The 12556-nt window shown below is 46.4% G+C and overlaps 1 protein-coding gene across 2 annotated transcripts in view; it reads left to right on the top strand.

The window, feature by feature from the left end:
* Positions 1 to 5453, top strand: part of LOC102372382 (transcription factor CP2-like protein 1) — a 13664-nt gene extending 8211 nt beyond the window's left edge. For both annotated transcript variants that reach the window (XM_025202914.1, XM_025202913.1), the window contains 4 exons: positions 777 to 859; positions 2275 to 2420; positions 3574 to 3625; positions 4362 to 5453. In XM_025202914.1, coding sequence (XP_025058699.1) covers positions 777 to 859; positions 2275 to 2420; positions 3574 to 3625; positions 4362 to 4399 — 319 coding nt within the window. In that variant the 3' untranslated portion in view covers positions 4400 to 5453. The remainder of the gene's footprint in view (positions 1 to 776; positions 860 to 2274; positions 2421 to 3573; positions 3626 to 4361) is intronic.
* Positions 5454 to 12556: the final 7103 nt, after the last annotated feature.

The raw sequence follows: 12556 nt of genomic DNA, 5'->3' as shown, positions 1-12556 counted from the left end.
AGGGAAAGCCCTGCCTCACTGAAGACAAATTCTTTACTCCCCCATCAACCTGCCCTGCCTGGATCATGCTGAGCAGATCGATTCCAGTTTAAGTGGATCGCTACCAGCTTCAGGCGTGTATGTTTGGAGGTTAGGAACCATCTCTGCATCCCAATGAGATGAAGGAGGGTGGCTGTGCATTTCAAACCACTGCAACTCTGCCCTCTAAGACCTGTAGCGCTGTGTCTCCATTCACCCAGCTGCAAGATGGGGATAACAACTTGCCCGTGAGCTTTCTGGGGCAGGGTCTGCCTGGCTTTGAGTCTGTGCACTACCCAGCACACAGGGACCCAGTCAAGGGAGTCAAGATGCTCCTGTTAGTGACAGCCCAAGGCGGATCCTGCCCTACAAGAGAAGAGAAGGGAGATGATGACAGGTGCTGTTGGTGGATGAATGGGATCCAGCCAGCAGGGGGTGCCTTCCACTTGCAGCCACACTGATTCGGTACAATTAGGCTTATAAGCAGGGATCCTGGTTTTCTCCGATTTAAAAAAATCCCCAATTTTTGGATAAAAGTAACTCCGAATCCACATTTTTCCATGATTTAAATTAAACACTACTAATATATAGATATATACATAGAAATGTTTCATTATAATCATGGCAGAATGTAGATTTGGGGTTACTTTTTTTAACCAAAAATTGGGGATTTTTTTTAAATCAGAGAAAACCAGGATCCCTGCTCATAAGTTATAACCAGAGAAGCTTGAGTTAAGGTGCTTTTGTCCCCTCTGTAGGTGCGTGCGCCCTCGGTTAACCCTGTACGTCTCCAGAGAGCCCCAGACCAGTGGAGGGGAGAGCCCTGAGGAGTCACATTCAGGTAAGACAAGAGACTGGGCAGGTGAGTGGCAGGCCAAAGAACCTGGATTAGGTCATCTGGGGATGAGGCGCTGGGTTTGGCTAAGCTTGGGTGGGGGACAAACCTAGAAGCAAATCCAGGATTTTGCAAAGGCGGGCGTGGGAGCAGTGACTGGTGCTGCAGGGATGGGTCTCCCCCATCCCCCCTAGCTGGAGTGAACAGACTGCGCCACGGGAGCAGCAGCTGGGGACTTTTTACTTAAGTCCCCAAAGCAAGTAAGAATAACTCCCCCACACGCACACTTCCCCTCCCTGCTCAGAGGCACATCCCTTCCCCTGCATGCGGCTGCCACTGTCTGAGGGAGGAGGGGAGCTACAGAGCTACTCCACCAGGGCTGCTCAGCAAAGAAAGTGACAGGAGTGGAAGGGGGAGAATGGGAGGGAATATGGCTCTGAGCACAGAAGGAGAAGAGAGGGGGAGAATTCTTACCTGCTTTGGGGATTTAAGGTCCTCAGCTGCTGCTCCTGCTGCATGGTCAGAAATTGGGGTGCAGCCATGCTGCTGCAACCTCTCTGGATCCACTCCTGGACAGACCCATGCATGGATCATAGCTCTGTTTCTAACATGCCCTGCAGTGTCTGCGTGTAACTCCCCCAGTCTGGGCCTCTGGCTCAGCACCCAGTCCAAGCTCCAGTGAAGCCAGGAAGTCTTTCCACTAGCTTGGAGCTGCAGTGCTATCTGGGGATAAAGTATGTGCATAGCGGCAGCCCATAGGAGCGGGTGATGGCACAGCCAAGAGACATGGATAAGGGGACAGGAGGGATGGGTACCCTGGTGTATCATTTGCTTAGGGGCCACTGGAGGCTTTACTTCAAGGCATGGACTCTGCAGAAGGGGGGGAGGGGGGGAAGGGAGCACCTCCAGATTTGGCCCCAACTCTAGGAAAACCTGCCTACACCAATGGTGCATCTGGAGCTTTGCAGAGATCCATGGACATGAAGGGACCCTCCTCTAAGAATTTGCTGCTCCATCTTTCCGTTGTCCTTTCCTTCTGAGCATCCTCAGAAGCAGAGCAAGTCGCAAGTTGCACGGAGCCCATTGAGGACTTTGCTGTCAATTTTCCATAGAAGGGCCTCAGGTACTACGGGGATGGGCAGCAGCCTGCTGCCAGCCTATCTCCCCCAAGCAGAGGACCTAGTGCTTAACTTGCAATCAAGCTGTAGGCAGTTCCAATAAGATTGGTTAGAGGCTGCCTTGTCTCTGGGCAGCAGGAGATCCTTGCACGTATGAGCAAGGGCAGCCCTTGAGCCTATATTTGAATTCAGGAGCATCTGGACAGAGCTTTCCCAGTGGGCTTAGCTAACCATAGAAAGCTCCTAGGAGGGAAATGCCAGCAAGATCTTACTAGCTTTTTGGGGGTGTTTCCTTGGAAACAGCTGTTTACCAGGAGGTGTACCTGGAGGAGCTCACAGCGATGGAACTGACCAATAAACTGGCAGAGCTGCTCAGCCTCCCAGCCAATCAGATCCGGCAGGTATCCAAGCAGGGGCCTACAGGCATTCTCATCCTCATCAATGACCTGGTAAGGGACCTTGGCTCTGGGGCTCTGCTTCCCCCCTCCAGTCCCATCCCTGCTTGGGCAAAATGGTTCAGGGTGGATCGATCATTCAGTACAAGATCACTCCCTTACCCTGGGATGAAGGGCTAAGGCTGCAGGCAGGCAGGCAGGCTGCTCGGCCAGGCAAGGCCTTTTGGGGTGGCCATCTCTGTGCCCTGCTGGTTCTGTGCATGGGGATAGTACCTGCCAAGGTAATGTATACTACTAAACCTCTTGCTTAGCCACTGGAGTGGTACAGTTTTGGCTTTAAACCCACTTTATGGAAATGGGAGACTCTTCCCTGGCTTGCCCCTGGGGCCTTATGGCTGAGGGCAAGCAAAACTCGGGGGCATCTGAACCCCAATCCTCTGGGCTTGGGATGGCAAGTAGGATGCCCACCAGAGGTTTTGGAAACATCTGAAGCTTCAGATGGGGGTGGAGGATGTTTGCCGGTAGTAGGGCCACTTACGGTTCTGGACTGACTCTTGGATTTGGAGTTTGTTTTGGCTGATTTGGCTCAGAGTACAGAAAATGTAATAATAATTAAAAAATCTCCTGGACTGCCCCCATCACATTGCATTGAGTGCCCTGCCTTTTGCAACCTAGAAGCCAAAACACTGAACTGGGACTCTGGACACCTGGGTTTTATCCCCACACCTCTGCCACCAGTTTGTGGGGAGCTCACGAGCAAACTGCTGCTCCTCTCCCCGCCTCAGTTTCTCCCATCTGAAAAGCAAGGTTAATAATGCTTTGCAGAGGAGAATCTCCTTCACAAAAAGAGGCTGGACTGGCCTCTGTATGGGGTTTGTATGGTTGAGGAATAGCAGGCCTTGCACTAGTGCAGGAATTGGATTAGATGCCCCTCACATCCCCTTCCATTCTGCAAAAAAAACTTTTTGAGACCTGCTCAAAAATGAAATGCAGTATGTAGAAGAGCCAGGCAGTATGATAGGATCATCTTGCTGGCCTTAACGGTGCTTCCAGCTGTCATACAGATGAACCAAAAGCAATGCTTTCCCCACCATCCACCAAACACTCATGCCTCTCCCATGTGTGAGCAGCTCTGAAGATAGAGCAACTGACTCGCTCCCTCCCAAATTCTAACCTTGACTCCTTCCTTCCCTGTGGGGCTGCACAGATGATCAGAAACCTGCCAGATGAATCCTGCTTCATAGCAGCTGTCACCAAAGGTAAGATGACTTCCTAGCCCTGCCCTTTTCTCTGGGAAATCAAGGCAGCAGAAGAAAGTCCCTGAAGGGAAACTCTGGCCCATGGTCAGTTGCATTGCCCATGCACTGAATGATACTGGAAGGGGGGAGTGACAGTGATCTGTTCACTGGTAGAAGAAAAATGAAAGGACGCACGAGGCAGAAGGCAGTGGGGTTGGGCGGGGAATTTCTCTGATGAAGAATCTGCAGCAGTTCCAACCCCCGCCTGCGCCCCCCCCACCCCCAATTTATTTTAAACTCACTGCTTGACTTGAAATGCAGCCCCTTCTGGGGTGGTGGTGGGGGAAGCCCCAAGGTGGCACACAGCACCATCTGTTGAGGAGGGAAGAGGCAGTTTTGGGGGCGCAGCCATTATTGCTAGGAAATGCCTTTGCATTTCATAGTTATAATGGTCTTTGCTCCGCAAGATGTTCAGATGAGCGAGCCAGGCCGTCCCTCATGACGCTCTATTAAAACAAACGAAGCCATCACTCGGCAAGTGTCTTCTAACATTAATTATACAGGCGTCTAGCCAGTTTCTTACCTCCAGGTTCTCATGCAGTGACACAATGCCTCTGCCAGCATCCTCCTGCGTTGTGCCCTAACATGCAGCTCAGAGTTGCCTACTCTAATGCACTGAGACAGTGTCTCGCAAGCTGAATGAGGGAAACATTAGGACTTCAGTTCAAGTGTTGTGCATGTGTTTTTCCTCTCTCAGTGCAGGCCCCAGAAGGCTACCACTTAATACTGAGATAAGCTTAGTCACCTGGGATGTGACAGCCTGGAGAAGTGCACTGATAGCAGCAGGTGCCAAATCACTGTCTGGGATGAAGAGACTACCGTGAGGTTCTCCTACCACACCATCTATCTCCTCCTAGCGCGGGAAGGAAGCTAGGCCAAGGCAGCTGCAGTTCAAAGCTGTGTTTACGAAGCACCCCGACCCCATGTTTAAAAACAGACACTGTTCTCTGCTTTCCGTGCCTTTAGTTGATAGTGTGGATGGATCTTTTTATACTGGTATTCAATAATACTGCACCTTCAGCCAAAGGCCCCCCATGAAGAGACTGGTGATAGGGACTAGCTCACCTCCCTGGATAAAGGTTCAAATTCATCCCCTGGCAATAAGAACTAATTAATCACTGGTAGCCTGTGTGCACTGAGTCTGTTGGGAGTCCATTGCTTTCCCAATACGTGTGTCAACATTGCCCATTATAGCAGCCAGTTAGTCTGAAGAGACTGAGATTTTAAACTCCTTGGGGTGGCAATAGTAGCTCTGTTTGTACAGCACCTAGCACCATGGGGGTCATCCTGAATGATGAGGGCACAAATAAGAGCAGGAGGATTGAATGGGCCACAGACTGGACTAGGAGAAGCATGGGGATAGTTATGGGCAAGCTTGGACTGTTGCCAACAGTGCTATACTTGGTCTTTGAGCAGAGGGATTCTGGGTAGGATTTCCCAAGCAGCTAATCAGAGTTAGGCACTCAGCTCCCAAAGAACTGGGTGCCTAAATCCTTTTGGATCCTGTGATAAACTGCAATCTGCAATGCAGCTTGTCGTTTAAAATATTCCCCTCAATGCCACTCCCTTCTTCCCTCCCCCTTCCCCCCTGCCAAAAATAAATAAATAAACAAATAAATAAATAACCCTATTAACCTTAGTCCAAGGTCACTGGGCTTTCTCAAATGCTGTATGGTCTGATAGTATTATCAGTGAAAACTAAGTGTATTCTTTTTTTCAGGATTCTATTTATATGTGGATGTTGTATCGTCTAATCCTTTTTCTATTAAAAAAAATCAGAGCTGAAGCTTTGGTGTATTAGTGCCTTCTGCTATGGGTTAGGGGGTTTTTATGGCATTTCAATTGCTTCTCTGCATCACCAAGCAGGGACAGCTCTTAGTGATTAAACTAATCACCACTGACTATTTTTAGGCCAAGCATGCATACGTATGGATAAGGAGCCCATGGTGCTCTGACATGGGATTGGCTTGTCGCTCACAACTCCTCCTATGGAGCCTGGGACCTATGAGAGCAGAGTCAGGCTGCTGCTGAGTACTTAAGCCCCCAGTTCTGTAAATGGATCCATACAGACAGAGCCAGGCCCCTGTGTGAGGCCCAGTGGAAATGTCTTATAGTGATATGAATGACAGACGCAGAGATTAAAGCATTCCCACATGACAGACATAGAACCTCCTGCGCCATTACATCCAGTCCCTTGCAGCCACTTCATTCAATTCTATTCACAAATGTATCAGCCTCCACTTGTTAATACACTTACCACTACTATTCCTATTAAATCCCATGGCTGATTGGAGAACGTGATCCAAAAAGCTACTGAATTCTTAGTCTTATTCTGAATGGAGGTGGCATTCACATCCAAGGCAAGTGGGAAGAGTGAGATAGGGGTTAGGTAGGAAAATGTTACTAATCTTAGGCCTTTGGGTCAAATTTTCAACCTTGGTTCTTCAGACAAAAAGATCCCTGTGTCCTTTTATACTAGTTTTATTTTAAGGTATACTGATACACAATTAAAAAAAATACTCAGGCCTCCCTCATAACCTGTCATTGCAACGATCACATTGGCATTTAGAAGAGGAACAAGTGCTTAGAAGTGGTTGTGTTTACTTCCTCCAGGGAGGAAAACAGGTCCTGGAAGGAAGGTGGACAGGGTAGTTAGTGCTGCATTGCCAAACATCCACACACAATCACATGTGCCCATGTCAACATCCTTTCACGTCTGAAGGTTCAGGTACTTTGCTTGCAGGAGTCAGAGCAGAGATGGGGTGCTGATGTGGCACTGGTAGGCACAAGTTTCTTCAGAAGTTGACCTTTCACTTACAAGGATCTAGCACAGTGATTCTCAACCCTGTTGGACTCTAGGCACCCCCAGGAAAATGCCAGCACTTGGCTTTCACTTGTTTTTTTTACTATGGAAAAATGTAATTCTTTTTTAGTTCTTTGCAACATAAGACCACAACAGGTCAGAATGCTGGTTCCTATTTGAAACACTGGGGTTTATCTTGTGAACCACGTGTAGCTGTTGCCATACCTAACAGCACTAATATTTTGTGGCACCCTTAAAACAATCTCAGCACCCTGATTGAGAATCAGTGGGCACATCTACATGAGACATTTACTGTGTAGTAGACTAATTAGCTGTGCAGTAAATGTCTCAGCATCTACATGTGTGCCCCTATTAGGCTGGAGTAAACTAATTTACTCCACAGCACTGCACATGTAGATGCTGGAGGAGCTGGCTGGGACATGAGGGTGCTTCAGTGTGGGGCTGTCTACCAGCTAGCCCTGTGCTGAAGCTCCCTTGTACCCCAGCCAGCCCCCCCACAGCATGATGAGCCAGGGGGAGAAGCCCTGGGCTGGCAGACTGATACCCAGTGCCTCCTGCCAGTCAGGGCTGCTCCAACCTGGCTTCACATGCTGTGCATGAATAAACTCTGGAGCTTATTGTTCCAGAGTTAATTGCTCTGAGGCACACATTCAAATGTTTCAGTTTATTCACGTGTAGTAATAGCACGTGTAGATGCAGCAACTGGCTTAAAACAGTTCCTACTCTGAACTTCATGACAAAGACAGTGAGATGTGCAGTTCGGTTTAGAAATCCATGCGAGTCTAAAACAGAGCCCCAAATGTATTGGGTCCCAAGGCAGGGAAAGAAGAACAACTGGGGAAGAATGAAAGAGGAATAAAAATCCCATCAATGCTGCAGAATTTGGATTCAGCTGATGCAAACAGATGCAACTGTTTTTAGAATTTTGTTTGTAGCAGCTGGTTATTGGGACCTTTATTTAAAAAAAATATCAGGCACTGTCACATAAACAAAGTAACTTAGCTCAGGACAAATTCTTGCAAAGGAAAGACATAGCAGAGTATCATAACACTGAGGTAGTGAAGATGCAAGTAACCTCTACAGACTGGGTGGAGGCAGTGCTGGGCAAAAGGGAAAAGGCAAGTGCAAGTTATGAAAAAAGTGCCCCTTTTAGCCAGGATTGAGGAAAGGAAGTGGTTTGGAGCACAGAGGATGGAATTCCAGACAATGAAGCAGTGCAAGAGAGAATGTGACCAATTGTAAATAGTCCCTGGGGAAAAGGAACCAGAAGGTTTAAAGTGGAGCAGATCCCAAAAGCCATCATGGCAGGTCTAATTTGAACTTAGGCAAGCGAGGACAGGCAGCAGACAGTGGGAGCAGAGGGTGCTGTTCAGCACAGAAATGGTGGCTCAGGTTGAGGCAAGAGAGGGGAGGGGAGGTCCTTCTGCAGACCAAATCTCAGCCTCTACAGTCAAGGTTCTTTGGGTAAATCTGATATCTTTTATTAGATCAACTAAATAGTTGGAAATATTTTCTTAGCAAGCTTGCGGGTTTAAAAACTCATCAGGTTGAGGAAGCACCTCACAAAGGGTTTTTAAACCTGAAATAAAAGATATCAGATTTACCCAAAGAACCTTGTCTGCCTATGTCCTTAGATCAACACGGCCACAACCTACAGCCTCTACAGAACATTATCAGCACTATGTAAGTGCCCAACTAAAATCACTCGTCCTGTCAAGATAGGAGCTGTGCTAGCATGCAGCAAAGGAATCATAACCCCAGTGTACAACCCCAGCAGAAAACAGCTGGGAGGGAGAGGGACACAGGAGTGAATTGGTCTGAAGCCACATGCAGGTCACTGTCAGCTTAGGAATAAGATTGAAGTCTCTTGACTCCCCGTCCAGGGTTCTGCCACCTGGGCCACTGTGCCCACCAAGAAAGAATAAGGGGCACACAAATATCTAGAGAAAGCCGACTACACCCCTATCCTTGTCTGGATGAGCAAAGCCCTCTGAATCAGGGTTAACTGAGTGAATACTCACAAGCATAAATTCACAGCTCATAATAGGTCTACAAGGTTGGATATTTCTCCATAGCAAATCCCCTGGCTAGAACATGTACAGGAGGTGCTGTTGGCCTGCTGGAGCGTCCATTCATCTACTCCTCTCCATGGGTCTGGCACTGGATTGAGACTGGGGTAGCTGGAGTTCCAGTGCTAGCTCTACTACTGAAGAGCCTGAGTGTTGGTGGGAGCAACAGCCACAGACATTCACATGCAAAAGCCACTAGCCAAGCCTACAATTTTCCAAAGAATTTGAAGGGTGGGACTGTCATCTATTAGCAAGCATGGAAACTGGGCACAGAACTGCCCTTGGCTCCTTCAAAGCTACTAGGAAAAGCTCAGCACAAGAATCTCATATTTAAGACAGACTGGTTCTTCCCTTTGCTGGGCATCAGTATTTTGACATCTCTCTGTCTCTCCCCCAACCCCTGCTACAAATCAAAACCTGATGACAAACAGCAATGGCCTGGGGAGGGAAAGGTGGTGGGGAGTGAAATATGAAAAAAGGAATCTCTCACTCCATTCTTTGCAAGAGGTGCTCATTTTGGGGTTGAAATGCTCTAAGGCAGACTCTAGGCACCTCTTAAATATATTTAGCTTTCATTTGTTTTTTGACAACAGAAGAATAAAACATACATTTTTCTGTTGCAAAGAACTCAGAAAGCTCACAGCAGGTCAGAATATTTTCAATATTACAGATTCCTATTTGAAATGTCTGGGTTTATCGTGTGAATCACATTTGCACAGCTAACAGTCTTAATATTGCATGGCACCTTTGAAAGGCTCTCAAGGCACCCTGGTTGAGAACCACTGCTGTAAGGGAAGCTGTTCAATGCAGCTTGAGGAAGCAGGTAGGGATGGGTGGGAAATCCTTCCCAGACTTTTACTTTTAAAGACATAACATTAGAGCAGATACAAACTAACAGTTACTAAACAATTGTATATACATGCACATCATGTTAGGCAGTCCAGATTCATCAGATGAAGGGATCCACTGACTCCTAAACTAATTCAGTACTCTTATAAACAGCCAATCAGGGAAATAGGACTAGAATGAGGAGCCTGGGGTGAGTAGGTAGTCTGACTCACAGCATGCCCAGCATTTCACCTGCATAAGTGGTACACTGATTTCAAGGTCATGACTAGCCCCATTTCCAGATAAAGGACTTGAAACTGTGGGGGAAAAGAGCAGCTTAGCCAATGGCACCCAGAGCTGTGGCAGTGCCATGAGTAGAACCCTGGCCACTCCAAGTCACTCATCCAGGCTGTACTGCTCTTTGTTTGGGAATTGCTTGAACTAAAACCAAACAAGTCACATCAGGGACCACGTGAGTTTAGAACAGTGGTTCTCAATTTAGATTCAAAGTATTCCACAGAAAATGCCAGCTTTTGGCTTTTTGACTAGGTCAAAAATAAGAGCACTTTTTCTGTTGCAAAGAACTCAGAAAGCCCACAAACAGGGCAGGATGGTTTTGACACTATGGGTTACTTATTGGAAATCTCAAGGTGTAATCTTGTGAATTGTGTAGGTGTTTGCACACATAGCATTGTTGATATTGTATGGTTCCTTGGTTGAGAATCACCAGTCTAGTGCAATGGTTAAGGATACGTGACATACAAGCAGCAACAAAAAGAGGTTGTCTACCAAGGTTTGGGGAGAAAAGAGAGCAAGATGGCAAGAACATAACTAACCTGGCACTTAAAGTTTTGTTGTATTTACAGAAACCAGTTCAGTGCAATTGACAGTGAATCCCCAGGTCAACCTTCACAGTTGTCTTTTCAATGGCCCTGGCTGGTCCCAAGCTGATCAGAGGGTAGAATTGTATGCACAAGTTCTGTACGTACAAGTAATGAATGAAGTGTGGAACAGGTCTGTGCCCATACAACCTAGGTACAATCCTTATTTGTCCCCCACCAGTCGTTGTGCCTGTGGTGAGCTGAGCATCTGTAAGTAGCTGGTGAGCTGATATCTCAGTGGAGCAGACAAATGGTCCTGTTCACTTTCTATTGCTCTGATTCTTCCAAAGTAAGCAGCAGGCTTCAGTGCAATACCAGTTCCTCATAACAGGTTATTGCAGGGCTTCCTGCAAAGTTCAACCCATACTACAGGCCAAATGCAGCTCCACTTGACTAGGATGCAAGTCGATTGGCTTCGCTAGACCCAGGCCTGCTCAGTGCTCACATACAGGCCTGTGTGACTCAATGTATCCTCCAGCTGTATCCTGAAGAACAGGATAAAAACAGTATTTCTTTGTGCTCTCTCCCTCTCCATCCTGGATGCTGGGGAGTCACAGCTAGTCCTGTCTCATGTGCCTCAAGCAGACCTGTATGACAGTTGCACATCTGGCTATAAAGAACACAAAAGGCCCAGGGCAGCCCACATGGAAATACTCATCACAGCTCTGAAATGGAAGGACATTCATCAGGGTTCGAATTACACTTCGACTCTTTGGGGGCAGTGAGATGTGGGGGGGCACAAAAAAATTAAACCTGTTCATTGATTAACAAGTCCACCTAAGTGAAGGAGCAACCTGATCAGAGACCCCCAAGGTTATGCTTTTCAAATATTATGGGGGGAGGGGAGGAGTCAGTCCCCCCTGAGCTCCCTCTTAATTCTCACCCTGGTGTTCATTCTACTTGGAAGTGGACATGGGTGTGACACTCAGAGTCAGAGCACTGAATATTTTACCACCCCTCCAGGGTGGGGCTATTTTGATCTGTAACCAGAGCAAGTTTCAAATGAACAGATTTATGGATTCTTTGACTAGACAAACTTGCCAATAAGGGCTTTGTGAGAACATCCATCCTCCTGGGAGGTTAAGCAGTGGAAGTCTTCTTAGATTATCACAATGGGAACAGGATTGTGATAAGACTCACAAGTGACTGATAATGTGTGGGCAAAAGCATATCCCACTCAAGGATTTCCAGAAACTTTACAACTTAAGACTCAACATCCTAAAAGAGTAAATTAAAACCATCTTTTTCATTTTATGGCTTTGGGGGAGGGCAAAGGTACAGAGTGGTGAAGTAATGCAGCACATTGCTTGTAGATCCAGAAATAAATATATAAAACATTGATGTTCAGTTGGTATCCTGGGAAAGATGAAAAGTATTAAATTTATGCATGTTAGCCAAGTATTCCCAAAAACAACTGTTAGAAGATCTCCAAGTTGCAGGATTTTCAGAAGCGCTCAGGAGTGGCTTAAACTGTGGTCACTGTTGACAATCCCACCAGATTTATCCAAGGAAGAGAATGAGACTGAGGAGCCTTCTTCAGATGATCCTGTGTTATTTGCTGTGTCACCTTAAAATTCAAAGCTCTAGCATTACCAGAATTCATCCATAAATTTTATGTCAAGGCGTATCACACAGACAAAACAAAGGTACACACACATACATGTGTGTGTATTTGTATGTATACACACACACACACACACACACACACACTTTTAGTCTCCAGGAAATGGAAAGCACAGATTACAATATCACTAAAATATTATTTTACAGTTCTCTCTATATAATATATATAATTAAGGGAGTATATGACAAGGTTCTAACTTCTATGTCCCATAAGATTAATCTAATGGTCAAATCCATCAAAGTTTAAAAATGCATTAAAATACTTACAGAAACCATCCCCCTTGCACCACATGCAATTTTAAGAGAACAAGAACACTTACATTCAAAATTGCAAGCATCTTTGGACTGGATGAAGATCTTTGTTTGGCCCAGTCTGCATTGCTCCCAAAGTCAGAAAAGGGAGAAATAAAACCTAAGGATATTATCCAAACCCTAGATGTTAAAAAGCAAAAAAAAAAACCCCAAAACCCAACAATTCACCCCCACACAACTTCTCCTGCCAAGAGATGAGAAGATTTTTTTGAGCTGAATTCAAAATCAGAAATAGGAGGCTTATAGCCAGTGGTGTAAAACAAATCTGAACCTTGCCCTACAAAAACTGAAAAGCTGGTTCAGGCATTTCATCAGCAGCAAGGATCCAGAAAAGGTTAATAAAGATTTAATTGTA

Source organism: Alligator sinensis, unplaced genomic scaffold (assembly GCF_000455745.1).
Source record: "Alligator sinensis unplaced genomic scaffold, ASM45574v1 scaffold886_1, whole genome shotgun sequence".
NCBI lineage: Eukaryota > Metazoa > Chordata > Crocodylia > Alligatoridae > Alligator > Alligator sinensis.
The sequence above is the reverse complement of the archived record's forward strand: the minus strand, read 5'-3'. Positions and strand labels throughout refer to the sequence as shown.